Here is a 22,755-nt window from a genome sequence, read left to right as displayed (position 1 = left end):
GACAGCCAAAAAAGTGACAATTAAGCATACATTCAGACATTGTTTTGAGGAAAATATCACTGAAGCATTTGGATAATTCTAAATACTCAGCTCCCACTCTCTCTCCCACCAAGAGGTGCCCCCAAGTTTGGGAGTACTGTTGAAATTTTAAATGAACCGGAGTGGCTATTATACTGGTCTATTTTTCTGTGGTAAATTCTAGAATCAGAAAAGTATTTAAAGTCAATCATATCTGGTACTAAAATAACTACAACTGGCATTTCTGATCCAGGACAGAACAAGAGAACTCTTGATGTCTTTTTCATGGCCACCATACCCTTGATGAATAGGCAGAGGAAAATAAGTTTTTGGAACTTTTTCATTTCACAGTTCACTTCCTTTACCTGTCCTAAAAATGCCACGGATAGTTAGTGAAGTCCTGCCAAACTCACAGTGCAGATACCCAAATAGCTTCCACAGAATTATTATTTCATTATCTTTTTAATTTCAACAGCTTTACTACTATGATGTTATCAACATTAAAGATAGGAAGGGATATAGAGAGGTTGCTGGCTGTTTTAACCTGGTATTTATCACATGTGGAATCAATTTAATGATTTCAGCTCATTGTACTAATGCAGCTACTAAACCTGATACACTATATTATGTACTCTGAAGAAAAAAAACCATGAGTCACCCCTTACTGGAAAAAAACCCAATCAAATAAACCTGCAACAGAGCACATATTCCTTGTTTCACAGTCAATGGGTGGAGAAAGTGAAGGCCAGCACTTGACTTAGCAGATGAACATCAAAGAAAACAAATGAAAACCTCGTACTTCTCTTGCTTGATTTTTTTCTTTTTTTTTTCTTTTTGAATAGTCACTTGGCTTAATAATCCCAGGGACCTTTGCAGGCCTGGAATATGGAATGCTCATCTTACAAACTAGTCTCAAACAAGAGATACAAGCTCCTTGCTGAAATGCAGCTTGCCTCTCCTCCGGCCACGGACTGGGATCCAGATGCATTTACCTAGAATTAGCTTTTCTTGTTGCCCTCTCTCTAGCCTGCAAATCAGATACGCCTGTCAAATGTAACAAGACCCTAATTAAATCACTGCATTTCTGTACAGCCAAGCATTTAAGCACCTGCTTAACTTCAGCTATGTGCCTATGTTACATTAATATTTCCTTGTGGTTTTCTTTTTCTGAACTGAGACCTATCAAATTAGTCCAAGCTACTACAATTATTTTTTTTTAAATCAGAGCAGGAAACTCACATTGATGTTTTCTGTATTTCCTTTTAAAACCTTGCTTATTCTCAAAACTTACAGATATTCATACAACTTTATTGGTTTTGCCTGTGCTTAGCTGGAATAAATTCCAGCTTAGCTTATCTTATTTATGGCCCAACGTGTACTAAATGCTGGAACAATCCTGTGAAGACCCAAACAACACACAGGTAGGAGACACAGCAAATAGGTTTCTGAAATGCTGTTTCATGATGAATGAAGGAAGTTTTCCTTTGTGCCACCAGTCAAACTCCAGGCCCTGATCCATCCTGGAGGTGGAGCCCCTGTTACAGAGTGGGTGAGAATTCAGGTTTAGCACGCCAGAAAGCACTGGCCAACACTGCTCTCAGTGGAAAAACCTGCTGAGGAGAGACTGGAGCAACTCAGATCTTCACTTTCAGGACTCCAGTCTTGCCTGGTTGGTGTCTGTCTGCACATCCAGGTCTCCCACAGCACGCACGTCGCACCCACAGCCAAGTGTCCAGCACCATGAGTGATGTGGTGACCTGTGGGAACTTTCCACCGAGCAACACCTTGCAGGGCTGCCTATCAGTTATCTTCTGTCACTCCCACCACTTTACAGCCTTCTGCAGGTCCTGCTAATTGGCTTAATCTCCAATAGCCAGCGGGTCAGGCTCTCTCCCCTGCCCTAGCAGCTATCCATGCTCCCGACTGACTCTGGGAAGTGCACTCTGCTCTCGCAAGGGCAATCATCATCCCCATCCACTGTACTGGTATTTCTGAAGTTCATCACTTAGGAAAGCATGATTCATGATTTCTGAAGTCTCTAGATGGAATCCATGCTTTCCTCACATTTACTCGGGCCAATATTCACTGTAAAGTGTACTGCTTGGCCGTTTGCTGCACTTCTCACTGTGAAAGCCTGAAGCAGTATAAAAGTCAGTCTTTCAAAACAGACTCCAATGACAAAAGCCAGCAATATGCCACACAGCACTTGAGCAATAAAATAGGACAATCAATCAAAAAAATTAAAAGCTCCATGTGGTATGGAACAGTAATAAAGTAGTGAGGGGAACTCATCATTCCGCTGGGAGATAAGGCTTCCCCTGTCACTCAGGTAGGGTGTCTGGCTCCAGACCCAGCGACTGCTGGAAGGATATTCCAGAAGGATATTCCATCCTGGATACTCAGTCCTTCCCTGTATGTCCCCCAGGACAGCAGCCTTACTCTCCTGCCACTGCTTCCTGGCACCTTGCAAAGGAGAACTTCCCAGGACCGAATGCCTTTGCTAAGGAACTAACAGACCATACGAATCCAAAAAACTTGGGCACGGTTTTCTTCTGGGTAGCAAAGGGAAACGCTGCAGCTCATTTCATTTTTCACCGAGCTCCAAGGGCCCCAGAATTAATGTTCTGATGCTGCTGCAGGAATGAGAATCATAAAAGTGCAGCTCCTTTCCTTCCTTGCAGGGAGATAATGAGTAGCACACATAGGGACAACCTTCGCCCAATAATTAGCAAAGGAAAGATGTTTTGCTGAACACCTCCTAATTCTGTTTATATATTGCATATATAGACTTGTTCTTCATTTAATCTTTCTCTGTACTCCTTTTATCAGTGAAAACTACCATTACTTTCAAATGCACAAGTATACATTTTTGTCAAAGGAGGGTAATAAAATCCTCATACCTAACAGGATCCAGAACTTTGGAATGGTACAGCAACGACACAGAATGTCTCAGCAGTTACATGTCAAATCAAATGTAAAATCTTACCAATTCAACAGTTAATTTTACAGAAGACTAAAATAAGAACCCTCTTGCTTTTGAAACTAGATTTTCATAATCAGGTAACTGAGTGTACAAACAGGATTTTCATCAATAAAACTAAAATGCCATAAAAAGTTGAAGAATGTCTGTGTGTAAAATACTGAATAAATATTAGTTACACTGAAGTGAATTGATAATTCATAGATTCATATCATTCATATATTCATATCTTCTGAATAGACATGTAATGGAGATGCATGCTAGTAATTTGTCAAGAACTAACAGTTCAGTTAAACTGCCCTGTGAAGATTTATTATGGAGTAGCATTTTTGGTGACAATCTGAGTTTCTTTTTCCAAGTTGTAACTGCATTCAAAAAAGAGGAACTAACTGAATTTAAAACTCTGCTTGCAATCTTCCAGAGATTTAAAGAAGATCATGATCCCAGATTGGTTTCCAATGGTTCTATGTGTGCATGTTAAATATTGTCAGATATTTTATTACAAATAACAAAATAAACAGTTCAGTGTCAGACCAAGAACTTTTTCACCACTTGTGTACCACACAAGGTTAGCCCAGGATTACTGCAGACTGCTGATTTTAGAGCAATATTTAGTCTAGTTCTACTGGTGGATTTAGGTTTTCTTGCTTCACTTGGACATTTGCAGCTCTGTAAAAACATCATTCATGTGAGTTATTTCTGTCAATATATACAATAAACCCACAGAATGATCTTTTAAAGAAGCTAATTAATTTTGTAGTCAGGTAGAAGAGTAAGCCAGCAGCAAACTTTTTTTGTCTGCGGAAGGGCAAAACAAAGAACTGAAATGATTCACTTTGGGAAGAAACTTTGGGAGCAAAGGCACAGCTGGGGCACATGGCAGCCACAGGGGCATGGCCAAGGCAAAAGGAGACAACACCCAGCAGCTGGGCTGCCATCTGAGGCCTGGCAGTGCCTCCCACCACCATTCCCAGCCAGGCCATGGGAACCGTGCCTGCTTTCTGCAGCCCATCAGCTCCTTTCATCCACACAAGAAGGGGAAAGCAGGCAGCAGAGAAAGGAAAAAGATTGCCAAGGAGAGAACTGAAATCTGTAGGCACAAACCCAAATGTGGAGTTTCGAACAAAACCTCACAAGCCATCCAAGTGCAGTGCTCTTGTGTGACTAACTCTGCACGAAAATGCCGTGGTCTATAGTCAGGCTGATGGGTTTTGTTAGTTTTGACCAAACATTAGGAGTTGTAGCTCTTTTCTCAAGTGAAAACTGAGACAAAGTTATCCTAATGTGGATACAGGAACAACCAGTTGGAAAGTTCAGAACTTCCTGAAGCAAAACCTTCTTTGGCTCTTGGAGAAAAACCTGGCAGTGACATGGGGTGTTCCACAGGTACTTAGAAACAAATACAGAGCTTATTACCAGGAGCTGAATTCACTTTCTAGAAAAACATCCTTCCCAACAGAATTTCCTTTCATTTTTATGAAACGAAGCATTAAAATGTGCCTTTTACTTGTCTGTGCTCTTCTGCTATAATGTGGTTCACGTTCAGATGCAATTTTCTTACAACAGCTCAGTTTAAAAAGTGAATGGTTCTCTGAAGAGCACTCCCTGCCTTCTCTGCTATCTCAGATGACCTGTGCTTCCAAACTTCAACATGGCCATTATAAACATTAGCATCTTAAAATGGTACTCGGTGTGGGAACCACTAATGTTTCTTAGCCATGTATTTTTCATTTATATAAATGCCAATTCTAACAAGTATTATCTTCATTGAACAGGAACTGTGCATCTAATTCCTGTAACAATATTCAATCAAACAGTTAAATCCCTTTGTTTGATGTCAGGTTATTTACAACTTTGTAAAAGAAATGAGTCTTTATATTAGTAGTCCAGAGTTTCTCTTCAAAGCTAGATCTGCATTATTTCTTTGCTTCTATATAAACAGATCTCATACTGGTAGTATTTAATCAGCAGAATATGTCACCACTTAGGCTCTTCTTCTGTTTTAAGGTCAAAGTCTTTCCTTTCCATTTTGCAAACTCCACTATTGGCAAAGCTCTGAGCAAAGAATGTTCTAAATTCCTCCTGGCATTTCTCAGGAATCAGAGCACCACTTCCATGCAAAAAGAAAGTTCCAGAATGCTACACTGAAATTTAAAAATAAGAATTTTGTCTATTTGAAAAATTCCAGTGTTTATTTTCTTAGTGTCACGTGTAAGCTTTCAGAGGGAAGATAAGAGTGGTTCAGGAATAACATCAGTCTTCCTATAAACCACATTCTAAGCATTGTCCTTTTAGAGCTCTATGGTTTAAGCAGATTCAAGGGTGCTCTGTGTATACATCACAGAAAAAAAATGATTGCATCAGTTTTTGTGTAACCATCCTAAGACATGTGAACATTTAATATAGGACAAGGGCCAACCACCAGGACAATGATGCACTGAAAATGTAAAAATGTTTATCAGAAGTGATGCTAGTGGAAAATTTAGCAAAAGTTATACAAAGCTTTTGAAAAAATGCAGCCCAAAATGACGACTAACAAGTCTCCTTAGCTATAAGACAACAAATGAAGTATATATAAGATTAAATTCAACAATCAATAAATAATGTTAAACAAATATTGTAAAATATAAACTTCATTACAATGTGATGAAAGGAAAATAGAAGCAATTCGAATATGCACTGAGGTTACTGGTGAATTTAATACTTGTCCAAGCTGCAGGAGAAAATAATAACCTAATATCTGACCTGGAGAAGGTACTAAGGAAAAGTCTAACTTTTGGAGTGATAGCATTTTAGCATTTATTAACATAAAAATAAACATTTAAATGTGAGGTTGTTCTCACACTTCTTGTTAATGATACACTTAAGGACCCTGTTAAACCAAAGGTTTTAAACAAAGATTTAAAACACTGCATTCTAGAAAATTCTAAGCTTCATTGTTTCCACAATAATGTAACAGAAGATTCATATGTTTAAGTGTTGGCCTAATAATTTTTAATCAGAAAGTATTATTATAGAGCCAATGTATGAGAAATATATATCTTCTGTCAGATAAAATAAAAACCCCATCACAACACATCTCAAATCCTCAGGCATTATTCTGAGCCCTGAAGTGATTAGAATTAGCCTTTGTAGCCCTGCAGTGTTTTTGGAGAATCATCTTCACACTCACATAACATCTCCAGCTTCGATGATGAACCCCTTTAAACTCAGCCTGCTGCTTTGGGCACAATCTCCAGTCATCTACTCTGAATGAAATCCAACTGACCTGAATGAAGATGATTTAAAGGGTAGAGAAGAAACAGGACCAGTCAACAGAAGTTCAAGCAAACTATTGGCTGAGGTTTCTGCCAGCACCCTTGGAAACAGCCAGTTTGGGTCAAAATCCCCAGAAGGTGTGAATAATTCAAACATTACATTCTAAAACACATAAAATCTTCTTGTGTGTCTCAGAGCATTTTCTCTCTTCAAAAGCAAGTATTTTCTGTTACACTCTGGAACTCTAGTCACAAGTAGGCTATATAGTCTTGGAATTATTATTCCTAGCACGTTTTGTCTTACGGTTTCCACAAGAAATGTAAAGCGTTTGTCAAAGCATCCAATCATCAACTAAAAAGCTTGTGAAACACTGAGCCACTGGATATATTACAGAGCTGTCTGAGACAAAGCTTCAAAGAGAGAGCAAGAAAATGTGCTTTTCTGCCACGAAAAATGAGCTACAATTTACCCTTTACTAAGGGGCGAGGAAGACGAGCAACATTTTCCATAGTACCCCATTAATGCATTTTTGTTCTTTATGTTTCGGTATCACTTCAAACAAGTGTGACTGGAGCTGAACACGACACAACGGGCTGGGGAGACTTCTCCGGGCCTCTCGCAGGCTCCCACCCTCGGAGCAGCATCCAAGGAGGAGCTGTCAGCTCCGGGAACACAGAGCAGCCGACGCTGCCTCTGCATGGGGCCGGGGGACAGCCACGGCGGCTCTGCAGGGCCGGGAGAGCCGAGAGTTTATGAGAGAGGCACAGGGAGTTCCCTCACACATGAGGCGAGACAGACAATAGCTCGCAAGGCTGATTAAAGATTCGCAGGCTTCAGACTGTGTTTAAAGTGTCCGTGTGAAAAGCGGTTCCCAAGCGAAGGGCGAGCGGCGCGCTGGGTGGGAGCGGCAGCGGCAGCGGCAGTTGCGCAAGCCCTGCCTCCGTCCGAGCCCAGCTCAGAGCCGGGAACAAACTGCTGATTGAGCAGGATCATGCCAAACGCTGCGGTGTTTTCTCCATGTGGACGAAGTTCCACTGGGGATTAAGCTGAGACCACCAAACTCCTTTTATCCTGACCCAGGAGTAAGATTAGAACGCGGCTCTCCGGAGGCAGCAGCAGCTCCCTCCCTCTCTTCTCTAAGCCTCAGTCATGGACTGCATTTCAAGGCTGTTGAAATTACTGGCTTTTATGACATTGAGAGATAAGTTTATTCTTCCGTGTTTACAGTTTGAGAGGAAGACAGTAAGATAAATCCAAATGCATTAATTTCTCACTCTAATTCCTATACACGCTCTCTTCTCCTCCCTACAGGAATGAGCCAGTCATTATGAACTGAAACTAAATACGCTTTACTTCATGCTAAGTCTTTGCTCATATTAAATTACCTTCCCCACCTCCTCTCAAAAACCCCCCAAAAAATCCAGGATGTATTTTGGAATGTTAGAAACACAATTAAGTTGTGACACATGAAATGTGCAGTCCCAAATGCTTCTGACATACTTGATTTGCTTTGTCATAGATCATTCTTTAAAAGAAAAAGTTCATCAGGAAGCTCAAACAACAACAAAGGTGTCTGACAAATTACCTAAAAGGCATCCCCACTTTTGCCTGACTGCCCAGACAGGAATGCCATCTCTCCTGAAGACATTGGTTCACTTAAGTGAATTTATGTGGCTGAGGATGTAAGGCTGTGAGAGCCAAGGCATACATTACAGAGCTGCCTTAATGTACTCAGCTCTAACTCGGGCACTTTAATCCTCAGGGGATTTCTGTTCACAAGCTCAAGTGCTTCTAAACGTAAGACTACAACTTCACATGAATCACTCACTTGCCAAAATCAGCTATTCCACAAAATTTACCAGGCGTATTTCTTGTTCAAACCTATAAAGCTTTAAAACATCAGGATGTGGGGCTTTTAAAAGAAGTTTTAACGAAAAAACCCATAACCTCAACATGAAATCAATACTCCTAAAAATCCCTGTTTGAGAAGAAATGAACAAATTTAGAATTAAGTAAATTCAGATCTTATTTACTTACAGATAGGGATGTTAACTGCACGGTAACTACCAATTCCTGCCTCTTTGCTCTTTGTGCCGTATTTTCATAGGTCCACCAACCAGATCAAAACTGTTCCAGTTCCTCCACAGGCCCAAAAGCAACATAAACTATGGAAGTTTAATGATGGCCTCTAGTAAACAACCCATATGGAAACGCTACATATTTTTATAACTTGCAAATTTTCCTGTGGACTTCTAATTTTCACAATTTTTCCATTTTAGGAGTATTTTTCTTCCTTCCCGCTAACACTAGAGAAAACTGGCCCCATAGTAAAACTCGGTATGTACTAACTCTGTCAAAAGCACAAAATAATTTATCTCCAGAAGGTCACTTTAATCTTAAATCCCTTGGTAAGTGTCCCTTGCAGCCCAGTCCCTGCAATCACAGCTAGGATGTGTCATACACAGATATATATTTGTGATATACGCCGTGGGACAAAGGCTCCTGCTCCTTTATGACACAAGAAGGACTTACCACGCAGAAGAAATGCTTAGAAGAAAATATGACCATAAGTCAATCATTTAACAAAAAAGGGAAAATAATCTTGGGATGAAACTTTTCTTGGGGACTAACTACCATGCTTTGGGTGCCATGAGTGAGTCCTAAATTTCGAGATCCTTTCAGAACTATGCCTACCGTATAATATTTCAATTTCTTTACACATTATATTTTTACCTGTGATCCTGCTGTGTGACATTTTACATATTTAACATGGGAGAAATTCCCTCCCAAAATACCCTGTAATCCCACTGCTCCTTACTCCTTTACCTGGAGTTAGCTGGGGTGCCTGAAACATGTTTTGCAACTCATTTTCCACACCTGTATAGCAAGGAGTAATTTCTAGTAGGTGACTGATACTTTTAAATCTAATTCCATGTGCTTCTATTTTCAGCATATGGATCATCAGATATTAACATTTCAATTATTTAGGAGTTTATAGTAACAGACCTTGTTATGGACACAAATGTCTGGGGACAGAGGGTTTGGACAGAGAAGTAAGTGAGACTTATGCAGCTGGAAGACTTCTGGGAACGAAATCCCTTCTTCAAGGACACGTAGTGTGCATGTAAATGTTTGAAAAACTTCTGAGAGAACTTTTTACTTCTATCTGCAAGCCTATTTTTATAACTAAGTTCTGAAAAGCTGCACACACTTTTTCCTAACTCTTTCAGCAGAGATTTTATTTTGCAGTCTAGCAACAGTATTTTCTAGAAGCATACAGTTCATATTTTACAAACCCTTAAAGTTGGTGGGATAATTCTAGAGCACTCTAAACACTGTGTGTTCCAAAGACTGGCAGAACAAAAGCTTTTTTTTTTTTTAATAAAGGCATAGCAATGCAAATAGACAATGTAACTTCTTTTGGAGCCTATCAGCAAGATCCTGAGTCTGACGATCTAATTTGTGAGGACTTTTGAGATGAAAAATATTCCCTAACTGCAATGCATATGGAAAGATTTCTATTCCCAATGCAGCAATGTAAAAGAAACCAAATCATCTGTCATTCATGTTAATTTAATTACAAGACCACATTCAATTATTCAATATAATATGCAAATAAGGTGAGTTGACAGCACATGCTAATTATATTCATTATACTAATTAAATCAAACAATAAAAGGGAATAAAAATGTAATGAAATAGAAGGATAATTTAAATTAACAAGAATATTTTAATTAGAAACTGTAATTCTACAGTGTGATATAGCAGGGTTGCCTATTGAAAGATTGGACATTATTTTATTACACAGTTTAGCTTTACATGTCCATCCTTGGTATCATGGGACCTGTTTTTGTATAGCAGCAGATTAAATGGTGGCCAGAACAAGAGAATCCCTTTTCCCTGCTGGTCCCTCCCGAGGAGCAGATGCTCAGAGAAGCTGTGAGCAGGGGCTGTCTGGCTCTGTAGTAAACACGAGCTCACGTGTGGATACAGAGCAGACAGGGCAGCTCAGGCCTCACCACTGGCTTTGCAGAGCTTCAAATATTAAAGAAACACTCCTTGCCTTCTGCAGCTTGCACTTCCATAACTGATTTATTTCTTCAGTGACAGCAGCTGCCCTGGAAAAGCTTTATGAATGTTAAAACAAAATAGGAACGAAGGAAGGGAATATTACTAATATATTATATGTGGGCAGAGTCAGCAAAATCACAGCCTTTTTAAAATAAACAGAGCAAGCACTATCAAAACACTCAGGAATGTGTTCCTCAGGAATCCATTGTCCTCAGTGCTCCTCGACAGAATCACTTGGGGCTGGCCCAAGAGCCAGGCGTGGCGCAAACACCGAGTGGGAGCCCGGGCAGAGCCTCTGTGTGGGACCCAGCAGGAGGGGTGAGGGCTCCTGGAGCTGGGGGGAAATCTCAGGCTCCAAGCTGCACAAGAGAAAAGCACTTTCCTCCTTCCTTCTTCATTCTCCTTCTTCATTCCTCCTTCTACTCAACTAACTCTAAAGACTTCTACAGACAGCGTAATAAATGAAGCCAAACCTATATTATATTAAATGACTGGCATATGATGCTCTTGGAAGGTTTTGTTCCATGAATGTGAAATATTTAGGAAATTGCCCTCTTATGATTTTGACTGCGTAGTGGTAGTAGTTCACTTACTTAAATCACAGTACTACTACAGAGGGTTAATGCTGAGGTTGACAGGCTGTACAGTTTCTGTTTTAGAAATCTATCTATTCTCCAAACTGGGGAACTGCTTCACTGTTTTGGTTTTTTTTTTTTTTTTCCGAGTTGCTTTTTTTTCCTTCTTCCAGTATGCTGCTTTGGATATTTATCTGTTGATGTGGATAGACAAAGGAACCACAGAAAGGGATGCTGAAAACTCCCAAACAACTGTTTGTCCTTTTCTGTTTTGGATATTGAAAGGAATGAAAACGCACCTCCGTTTGTAATAAGAAATACAAATGTAGAGAGGAAACGACATCAAACTACAAACGTTTCCAAACAAATGCACATTTGACTGCAAGAAGAACCTGAAGCTGCCTCGAAATACGTCAGTTATGGACTCAGTTTAAGTTGATTCAAATACTGAATAGAGCTATCTGGCTTTATAGAAATTTGTTTTCATAGCTCAAGTCTACTGTATCTATTTTTATTACACTATACTTGCCAGGACTTCAAGCCTACTATTTGAAAACTTGCACTGTGAGACCAATTTTTTATTTTTAGTAGGACTCCCCAGATGATCAACAACGGAAGAAAAAATTGGAAGCTCTTAACATAATAAAAAATTAAACCATAACTGAATGAATAGAAAGCACTTCCCTCTTCATGAAAAGCAGCCTGTCCAGTAGAAGTCACAACACAAAAAGCACCTTAAAATAATGACCATAAGCAAGTCATACTGCTTTGCCTGGTAGTAAAAGAAAAATTACTTCCTTTCACTAAAAATCCTTCCCAGTATTTTTCAAGTACCTGAGTGAGGAAAGCTTCAGTTTTTCAAAGTGCTTTTTTAAACAAAAAAGCCAAACCCAAATGCCTCAGTTAAAATCTTATTAACGAGGAATATTAGAAATTACATAAAAAATAAGGCACAACATGACATCTGACATTGGTGCCTCCAAAGCAAAGAGAGCTTTTAGAGTACGAGAATGACTGACACAGCATGGCTCTGACTGAAACCCTAAACCTGACTTTGAGAGCTGCAGAGGCCACCTCCAGCTCCAAGAGCACAAGCTGAAGGCTCCAGGACCCAGCTGGGAAGCCCAGCCCCAGCCCAAGGCTCCCCCCAGGGCCCGATGCCTGCTGCCCCCAGCCAGAGCTTCCCGGGCACCGGCACTGCTGACACGGCAGGCTGGCACTGCTGCAGGAGCCCCTGTGCTGCCAGAATCCCCTGTGCTTCAGGAATCCCCTGTGCTGCAGGAGCCCCTGTGCTGCAGGAATCCTCTGTGCTGCAGGAACCCCTGTGCTGCAGGAACCCCCTGTGCTGCAGGAACCCCTGTGCTGCAGGAACCCCCTGTGCTGCAGGAACCCCCTGTGCTGCAGGAATCCCTGGTGCTGGAGGAGCCCTGTGCTGCAGGAAACCCTGTGCTGCAGAACCCTGTGCTGCAGGAACCCCCTGTGCTGCAGGAGCCCCTGTGGTGCTGGAATCCCCTGTGCTGCAGGAACCCTGTGCTACAGGAACCTCTGTCCTGTAGGAACCCTGTGCTGCAGGAACCCTGTGCTGCAGGAACCCCTGTGCTGCAGGAACCCTGTGCTGCAGGAACCCCTGTGCTGCAGGAACCCCCTGTGCTGGAGGAACCTCTGTGCTGCAGGAATCCCCTGTGCTGCAGGAACCCCCTGTGCTGCAGGAACCCTGTGCTACAGGAACCTCTGTCCTGTAGGAACCCTGTGCTGCAGGAACCTCTGTGCTGCAGGAACCCTGTGCTGCAGGAATCCCCTGTGCTGCAGGAACCCTGTGCTGCAGGAACCCTCTGTGCTGCAGGAACCCTGTGCTGCAGGAACCCCCTGTGCTGCAGGAACCCCTGTGCTGCAGGAATCCCCTGTGCTGCAGGAACCCCCTGTGCTGCAGGAACCCTGTGCTGCAGGAGCCCTGTGCTGCAGGAACCCCTGTGCTGCAGGAACCCTGTGCTGCAGGAACCCTGTGCTGCACTGCTCCTGCAGTGCCAAGTCCTCCATGCAATGAATCACATCTGTTTGGACTCGTGTGCCAGAACAGAAATACCTGAGCTGCAGAGAGGACGACACGGTTTGCTGGCACTGCTGGGAGCCAGCTCCACCCGACGGGCAGCACAGGGACTCAAAATGGCAGCAGCACCACACGGGGTTAAAAATGACCACTCTGAAGTGCTGCCAACAGGCAGCTCCAGATCCTGAGTGGGATTTTGGTCACACAGGGTAGGAAGGCTGCAGCATCCTCCCTCCAGCTGTGGCCAATCCCACAGAAACATCACTGTATAATCATATAATACTTGTGACAGCATTGTCAGCTTTAGGATAGCACAGTGTTCCAATTACAGTCAATAACTGTAAGACTTTTATAGAGCAGCTTTTCTCTAAAACCCTTCCTTGACAAGTTTTAACACTTCCTCCTGCTCATCAGCTGAACTGAGGGCACTGAGCTCCTCACCCTGAACCCCTACCCCAAAAGTTGAGCAAAACAGGGAACAAGCACAGAGACAGAACACAGTGAGTACCCTCCCAAAATGCAGCATTCAGCTGAATCCTACCCAACACGTGGGCACTGTAATGCAGTACTTACACATTCAGAGTCAACTTCTCTTATTCCAAGAGCCAGTGCAAAGCCCTGCCCTGCCCAATACACCCTGAGACGTTACAGAGAAGCTGAGAAAACCAGAAGATTTTTAAGATATCAATAAATTTGAAATATTTTTGAGTTTTGTGTCAGTGTTACTTTATAAGCCAGTAAGAGAGGTCACAGAGTCCAGTGGCAAAAGTGGACAACAATCAAGGAAGCTAAAGGGGAATTTCCACTGTTTCTTGAATAGGGCATTTAGTTTATGACTGAAAAGATTCATGGAGAAGAATGGCTTCAACCTGAGCACTGGCAAGCAGGGAGACAGCTACATTGGCATCCAAGGACAAGTCTTCATGGGAGAGTAGCTTAGCTGGCTTTAAAAAGGTTTAACTTGGGTACCACAACCATCTGATTCAGCTCATGCAAAGCTAACTTAGAATTAAAAATATCAGTGGCTAAGTATGCCTTGGCAGGGTGCAAGGGCAGTTCAAATCAATGCAATGGCAGCCTTAAGAGCTACAAATGGAGTTTGCTTACGGACACACAAAATCAACACCTTTGTCTTAACACACAACTTCAGCTTCTCTTCTGCAAACACATCCGTTTGTACTCACAGGAATCCCAAGTGCTTCAAAACCAATGCTGAGGGGATGAGTTTCCTGACTAAATGAGAGATTCATGACTAAATGAGCCCTTGATAACTTCTGAGCCCCTTTTCCATTTGCCTTACCTGGTTATCTGGGTTGTTTACAGTGAAGTAGCCCACACAAATGATGACTTCGTGCAGCAATCCTTCACAGGTATGCTGAGAGCAGTACCACAGCAGGGAGCTGATAATGTGCCTGAAGGCCAGGGACAGCCCTTCAGCTCCCACAATCGACTGAAAAATAGACCAAGAAACAGAAATCACACTCCAGCAGTACGTTCTAGAACTTGTGTGAATTGCATACACATCAACTGCACCCTTCTGGGGTGTTTCTGCAAAGTACAGACTATGTTCTTCCTTGTGAAAGGCCACAATCAGGTCTCTTTATTCAGCTGCTTACTGTCCACAACTGGAATATAATATTAAAAGCCACAGAAGCAAGAATAAATTCAAATTTTCAAGGGACACAGGAAAAACTGGATTCTGTTTATTTGACATTCAGTGTAGCATTAGGTTGACCATTTCATTTGACACACATTACGTGATCCAGGAATATTTAGTAATATCTCTTAGAAATAAGCAAAAGAAACCAAACCATCTTCATTTCTGCAACACAGCAAAATGCATTTCTCATTAATAACTCATGCTCTGAATGGAATACAATGATTAATAACAAATAATGACTTTTCAAACATTACAAAAAGTTAGAAACATCCAAAAGGAGAGAGCAGTCAGCTGCAAAGCTTCTTGGGATGTTTTTTAAAAGTAGGCAAATAGCTGTAATGTGGAGATTCAGAATTAGATTTTATCTGTGCAGCCTACAGCCTCTATTTAATAAACATGTCAAGCAGACAGAGCGACACAGGGTCAAAGGGGAAAACTAAAGCACAAGGAATGAGCATGACAGTCTCCTAACTCTAATGAAACAGCAATGCAGGCCTGAGAAAATCTCTTTCATTTCAGAGTTTTCTTCATTTTCTACCTTGTAGCCTGTGGTAAATACATATACATAAATCCCAGGCTGTGGCATAGGTTAGTCCTGCTGAATTCCAAATACACCCAGCAAAAGCAGGATCCCTGACAATGGAACCAGGCTCAGCTGTGGATGCTTTCGATCTTGAACTTCAAGCATTCTGGTAAGTCAGTGTATTTTCAAAATTTAATGCCCAATACAGCCACCATTTACTGCTTTATGTCATGTGAATGCCATGTTCTCAGGTCCATCCTTATTTAATTAGTGCTGTCTGTGCATGCTGTGACCCAGTACTCTGGGTTTAACCTCCTCTGATAACAACAGGTCAAAGGGCACCTGAGTTTGTGTGCAAAAGTTAAACTAATTTTTCAAGGAAACTATGCTTCCTTTTTAGCCAGAATTAATATCAGCTCAGGACCCTGTGCTGTTTCTCACTACCATCTTTCAATTGTTTATACTGTCAAATTAAATGAAATATATACCCATGAGCCATCTGTGCTAATACAAACTCGAGAATACCAGACCTCTTCTGCTAATCAGAGCCCCCTATTCCACAGTCCTACCAATTTGTGACAAAACTATTCCTTAGAGATAATGATCACACAGGAGGCTCTTCCCTCTTCTGTCTGCCAGCCTGCCATGGCCCACGGGGTCGGTGTCCAGCAAACTGCCTCAGGTGGATGTTATTTTTAACACCACAGAAACAAGTGACATTAATGCATGGGAAGGGAGAGCTGCTGAGGCTACCCCAGGGTGCCTGTCCATCACAAAGAACACCATGCCCACAGCCCAGCAAACAGCTGGACACTCCTGAGCAGAGCCCTGTGTCCATGAACTGAGAGAAGCAGTTCCCACTGCTGGGCTTCTGGCCACCCTTCATGCAATAGTTACTGACTTGCACCATTTTAGGTAGAACAGACTAACACAGACCATGGGGTTTGGAAGTTAATGCTGACTGTTTATTATAAATGCTGGGATGTAACGGCGTGGGTAGAGGGATAATACAGACAGGGCAAGCAGGAGATGGTGTTTTAAAAATGAACAGTGGTTTCTTGGGATAGCAGGGAGCAGCCCTCCAGCCAGTGTGACCCGCTACAGCTCCCCTGCTGTACCTGTTCCAGTTCAAGGCTGACTCTGGCACACACCTGTAACACCTACACAACACATAAACAGCCAGTCTGTCTCAAACCCAGAGATGCTGAATGAAGGTTAGGAGGGAACTGGCTTATCGACAGAAAGAAAAGGAGTCAGTAGAGTGTGCAATCAAACTGCAGTCAATATCCTGCTTCTGTCCCTGCAAAGAAACCCTGACTGGACTGGTGCTGCAGCTGCAGATGAACTCTGCTGCACACACAAGTCTTGCTGCTGTTGTTACAGATGATACCAAACATACTGAAAGTCCATGGCAAGAAACACCAACTGAAGGAGCCACACTAAATTCTGCATTTGTGAAAAGCTCTCGCGGAGTTTAATGCATTTCAGATGGAGAGTGTGGTACAGCATACTACAAATTACACATTAAATGAAAAAGAAACCTGTGCTGTTGAGTTGTGTAAGATTGGTGCTGCTAAATGTGTTTTCAAAGCAATGCCTTCTGACAGGTGTTTTATATTAACAATACAACTTTACTAACTTACCTGAGAAATACACCAGTATTTGTATGGCAAAATCATTCATTTACACTTGAACTCTCTTCACAGACAAAGGTAAGTAGTCCTTCTCAGGACTCAAAATGCAACTTTTTAAAAAAAATTTAATTAAAAATTATTAAAACATATTTTCCCATTTTTTGTCAACAAAATTTTACTTGCTAAAGAAATTGTATCAAGCCATTATCAGTTTCTGCTGCACAATCTTAAATCAAGTGGCCCCCGAAAGCACTGTAAAATATAATATGCGGTTATATTACAAGCAAATCCTTTCACATAAGAAAAACTTATTTCGTATTTTTGACTAAGGTTTTTCTTTTTACACTTTTAGGGCTTAATAAATATAAAAAGCATTATGCTAGAAACAAGTAAAAAAGAAGTTGGAAAACATAACGGATTTGATTCAGCTTTTAAAGTATTCTGAATTTTCACTTTTTGGTTAAATTCATCAGCAACAGCTATATGGTAGGCATAACAAGAGTTAGAAATTTTATGCAAGAAGTCTAACATTTAAAAATTCCTTTAATAACTAAGATCTTAAAGACAAAACTTAAAGATATAATCAATAATTACCATCGTTGAGAGAGAGAAATTTTAAAACATCAGTTACCTGGAAGGCAGGCAGGTCAAGAACAGCAAAACTATTGAAGAAACGTAAACTCTGGATGGCAACCTGGACGGTGCTGGCGGCGTAGCTGTCTTTGGGGCTGGCTGTGTTCGGATCCGAGATGGTGCCGTGGAAGAGGACGCAGTAGAGCATGTGCAGCACCCCCACCAGATCCGTGGCCTGCAGAGCTGCGCTGAGCCCCGTGGGCTCCTGCCGGCCGCTCTCAAACACGCTGCACGACCTGCCGAGGGTGACACAAACGCTCAGCTGGGAGCCAGGGAAAACCTGATGCCTCAAGTGCCAGGAAACCACGGCACTTCCAGAAAATACTCGCAACCATCTCACGCTCTCTCTAACTGCAGCGCAGCTGGACCGTTCAGTATCTTGCTTCACACCCTGTGCCCGTGCTCCTGCTACCAGCGCGGAGCCTGGGGACACTGGGAGCACACAGGGGCTCCATGCAAGCCCTGCCTCGGGTCAGCAGCCTGCTCTCACCTTCGCTGCTCACGATAGCAGCCAGCAGCAGTGGGAGAACTCCCTGGAGCCTCTCCTGCCACGGTGATGGGCTGCAGGCACTGGAACAAACTGCCTGCCTAAGGAGCAAAATAAGTTACTGGGAACAGATGATCTTAAATGGCTCGGCAGGAATTTAAGAATTAAGTGTGGAGCAGTAGGAAAACACACTGCTTCTTACTTCAGATGCTGTTATGGGAGACTGTAGCAGGGCAGCAAAGCACAGGCAAGCACAAACCAGCACAGCTCCTGCACAAGGGAACCGGGTCTCTTTGCCACCTTTTGGGTGTGCACATAAAATAATGGAGAAGGTTTTTGGTTATCTAGGATATCAGCACAGACAGGCAAATAACTCAGGACTGCCCTTTCCATTTTCACATCCAGACTTCCAAAAACACTTCACATAATCCTTCGTGATTTTTACTATTCATGTTTTTTCACATTATTAATAATCCAGAAGATGATGCAGGACAACTACTAAGGAAGACTAAGAGTATCACTATCCTGGAGGATAAATAATGTGTGGAGGGTAGGCAAGCACAAAGTGAAGCCTCAAAATAATTCAGCAAGTTCTATATTCTCTGAATTCTAATTCAAACCCATAACATAAATTACCTGAATTTCATTTTGGAAACACATTTGGTCAATATTGGTAATCAAAGGAAACACTAAAATAATAAAACACAGCAAACAGTAACAATGAAAATATGCTACATCAAAGACTGTTTTTTTACCTCATCTACTATGTTTCCATCTTCAAAAAAAAAAAAAAGAAAAAAGAAGAAAAAAAAAGAAGGAAGTAAGTGTCAATATCAAAAGAGACTACAAAGATTGAGTGTATATATGATTCCTTGTTATAATGAAAGGAAAATACGACAGACTATATGAGAAAACATTATAAAAGGACAACTTAAATGAGGGTATTTTCCCCTTTTATAACTACTAAAAGCAAAGGAAATGGAAGTGAAAATCAGAATAATTTTCTAAAATAATCTTTAAGTTTGAAGACCTCCGTTTAAGAAAGCAAAGACCAGACACTCAGAGGGCTCAGAATATTCCTGTTGAGCAGAATCAGAAAGGAGCTTTCCCTTGACTAGAGCAGCTCTCAATAATCTCTCCTGTATCTGTACCAGGAGCACCCTGCACTCCTCTGCTACAAACACTGGCTCCAGTGACATTTCCAACACGGATTCTAGGCAGGCTGACTAATCCTGCTTTGTACAACTGCAGACAGACTTCTTCAACTGAGAAACTAAACCATGAGCTCAGCAACGACCACGTTTTGGCAACCATCACCTTGTTCTGCCATTTTCACTTTTCCTAGTGAAGCAAATAAAGCAGGCAAGAAAGCACCACCTTACCCAAACCAATGTCTGTCCATGAGAATTTCTGTCTGTTAGCAGCCCTCCATCGCTTCCTTGGACCACAGGGAGGGAAAGAGGCAGAGCAGGATGATGAACCTGCTCTCCCCAGGTCCCAGAGCAGCCCTGAGCTCAGCTATGACAGGACAGTATTTGGGCTGTACATAACTTGCTCTACTGGCACCCAACTGTTTCCATCACTGCCCCCTCCCATCTTTACCTTTACCTTACCAGATGATGTAAGGAGTGCTCTCATCTGAAATTAGCACTAATGGGTACCATTTCTGAGTTATTTCTATTTACAGTCTGGGAATATTCAGTGCTGCTGAAAAAGCTATTCAGTGTTGTACCCTGTGCTGCTACCCCCAGGATCAATGTCCCAGGCCTACTTCAGGGACACCTATGCTACACAAAAACCACCCCACACTGCATAAGTAGTCCGCAAGTCTGTGACACAAGAAGCAGATCTTTAGTAAAACACAGTAAGAACAAAAGCAACATAGTTGTGTCTGTTCTCCTTAAGACCCTAAGATTTACTCCACAATGAATAAAAAGTGGAAAAAACCCCTAGAGTTCTAAGTGTGCTCGGGTGGGGCTATGCTGCACAACAATTTATGGCAGGGCTTTGCTTTCCCTATGCCTGGAATCCATGCCCCACATCTTCATTTGAAGCTCTGTGGTCTCTGAGTGTGTGTGAATGGAGTCAGCAGAGACCCTTCCTGAGCCATCACCTGGCTGTGCCAGCTGTGCCTTTGGAGATCCCTGCTGCAAAGCTCCAGGTGTGCTGGCACATCAGCCTGGCTGGGAGGGAGGCACAGACCTGATGGCTGCAGGAGGAGGGAGAGCTGGCAGCTCTGGGACCACCCTGTGCACAGCTCTGCTCTGTGGGTCTGGGCTCCCTGGTATCCCTCACTCCAAAATGCCTTCTGGTGTCCAAGGATTTATTCTGCAGGATGCAGTAGCCAAAATGTGCTAACCATCACTTAGTTACACTCGACTAACTAGAATGTTTATTGCCACAGGATCACATGAGAGCACAGCTCCTCCTGCCAACTAGTGTTTCCTAACTTCACTCTTAGCTTTTTCAGCTGTACAAAACACTCACAGTCAAATGATAACCCCAAATTAATTACTGCATATGATACCTCACAGAATTTTTTTCTGACTCTGTGCAATCAGAAGATTGACCAATTTTACCAAAGGTTAAAGTTAGCCTGCTTTCAACTCTCACTCCATCATTATTTTTAAACAATTCCATATGAGAAAGCTTACATTGCTGGATGAAATCCTTTTACCATTTTGTGCTGCTCTGGGGCAGAGAATGAATCAAAATATACATTAAAAAGTCAATTGTAAAATAACTAAATGCAAGACTTAGTTTTTTTCACAGAAAAGATGAAAACTTTTTAGCTTTGTACAGAACAAAAGTGTTAAAGAGAAATTAAAAATCTGTCTGCTAGATTTGATGGATTGAAGGAACTGCTAGAAAAAAATTATTTTGGATGTTGCCTGTACTACAGTTAACGTGTATGTGAACAGAACACTGGCTCCTGTTGAATTGAACTGTTGGTTCCACCCCTTTAATCCTAAATGTTTAAAATAAAAAGGTAAAAGAAGTTACTTGTACTTGCTGTGGGCTTTAGAATAGAAAAAACCTACAGGAAATTATGTAAAATAAAGCACGAAACTCTGCCTCTACTGCTCTGAGTGATTTTTGTCAAGTCTGCACAACACTGGGTCTCATACATTTAGCAGACTTTTAGCTCACCTCAAAACATGAGCCCAATGAAAATTCAGTTCTGTTGGGACAGACTGAACCCAAAACCCCCAAAACCCTTCATAACATAAGATGACAATGTCACACCAGAAAATCAGACTTTACATAACTCAGATTAAAAGATCAGATTCCTAGAGCTGCAATTCCTCTTAATGCTCCTATTTAAAGAAATTTTGTCTCTGAGTCTGTAACAGCTGCAAAAGTAAAAGAGTCACTATGGACAAAACCTCTTCAATTAATCCCTGAAGGGAAGCAAGACCCACTGGATTTTGAACATTGGCTGATAGAGCTGGGAAACCAAACAGGCTTTCAAACTTCACCAGTGACAATAATTATGTGTTAAATATAAATACAGAAAAACAGACAAATATTTATATTATGGTCAAACAACCTGCACGATCTCAAAAAAAAAAAAAAGTTTAATGAAATGCACAGAATTTTCATTATGGGCTGCCACTGTGATTTTCAGCTTAGCCATAAAGGGGTCTCAGGAATTGGTATGTGATCTATGACTTTAAAAAGAGTTTAAGAATTAAAAAATGTGGATATAGCCATCACAAGAAAGAAAGAAAGATACTAAGCAGTGTTACTTCGTTGCTTAAAATCCACCACTATTTATTAAAAACAGGAATTCAATACAGCTCGATAAGAAACAGCATACTCTGCAGAACAAGTATAAAACTACAATTTCTCCAAGCTTCAATATGAGCAAACTGTTTATATCTGAAAATATATTGTTTTAAAAACTGGCTGAGCTAACAAACAGACAAGCCCCTCTAAGGGTATACATTATAATGTTTGTATATTTGAAATATATACTCCTGATTAAAAACAGGGAGTGAAATGAAAACACGAGTTTCCAAGAGGCTTAGAATATAATCTGTTGGGGTTTTTTATTATTAGGATTTAAAAACTATCATCAGTACTTTTTGCTTCTAAATTATATTATTTAGAAAGAGATGTCAAAATAAAGAGGCCAAATAATAATAAAAGAAGAACAAGGAAGTATTTAGCACCTGTCAGACCTTGCTGCAATTCCCACTGTTCAAGCAGGGACTGTAGTGCTGCACAGAAGTGATGAACTGAAGCCTCCCAGGAACTTCAGACACAAGTTAGAGTGAGTTTAGCAGCACTTGCTGGAGCTGCTGTCCCTTGGAAGTGGTGAGAAGCAAAACCAAGGTTCAGACAGACTTGTATCTGACTGCCCATCCAGCAGCCAAAACAGACATTATCTTAATGACTGTAATAAACATGAGCCCAGCCCACTTCCGTGTGCATCTGGGGCACGACAAGCACCATTTCCCCGGGTCAGAGCCTGCATGTGCAGCTTTCTGCCTCTGCAGCTGACAACCACAGCTTCATCAGCTGCTGACACACATTTATACACCCCACCACGGCTTTGGGATAGGACAGCAACTATTTCATTACTGCACTGCTCTGACACTGCATTTTCCTAGGGTATTGAGAAAGCTTGAAGGCAATTCTTAAATAGAGAACACAGCAAAATTTTTGAACGGCTGGTGCTCCCAAGGACCTATTATTTGCAATATTCCCTTATGCACAATGCAGGATCCTCCTTGTATCTGTTACTGCTCTCTACAGTACTGCTCCTGGGGAGAACATTCTGCCCCAGGGACTGACTCTCACCACGCAGGGCTGCCCTTGGTTTCCCCTGTTCCCTGCAGTCACTCTGTGTCAGTGGCAGTTTAT

General features: G+C 41.8%; 1 protein-coding gene across 2 annotated transcripts in view; it reads right to left on the bottom strand.

Moving 5' to 3' along the window:
* The window catches only part of SCAPER (S-phase cyclin A associated protein in the ER), a 137,834-nt gene that overhangs the window by 6,023 nt on the left and 109,056 nt on the right, over positions 1 to 22,755 (bottom strand). For both annotated transcript variants that reach the window (XM_038146645.1, XM_038146644.1), the window contains exons 28-29: positions 17,398 to 17,635; positions 14,250 to 14,399 (exon numbers count right to left, since the gene is read on the bottom strand). In XM_038146645.1, coding sequence (XP_038002573.1) covers positions 14,250 to 14,399; positions 17,398 to 17,635 — 388 coding nt within the window. The remainder of the gene's footprint in view (positions 1 to 14,249; positions 14,400 to 17,397; positions 17,636 to 22,755) is intronic.

This window comes from Motacilla alba, chromosome 10 (assembly GCF_015832195.1).
Source record: "Motacilla alba alba isolate MOTALB_02 chromosome 10, Motacilla_alba_V1.0_pri, whole genome shotgun sequence".
Taxonomy (NCBI): domain Eukaryota; kingdom Metazoa; phylum Chordata; class Aves; order Passeriformes; family Motacillidae; genus Motacilla; species Motacilla alba.
The sequence above is the reverse complement of the archived record's forward strand: the minus strand, read 5'-3'. Positions and strand labels throughout refer to the sequence as shown.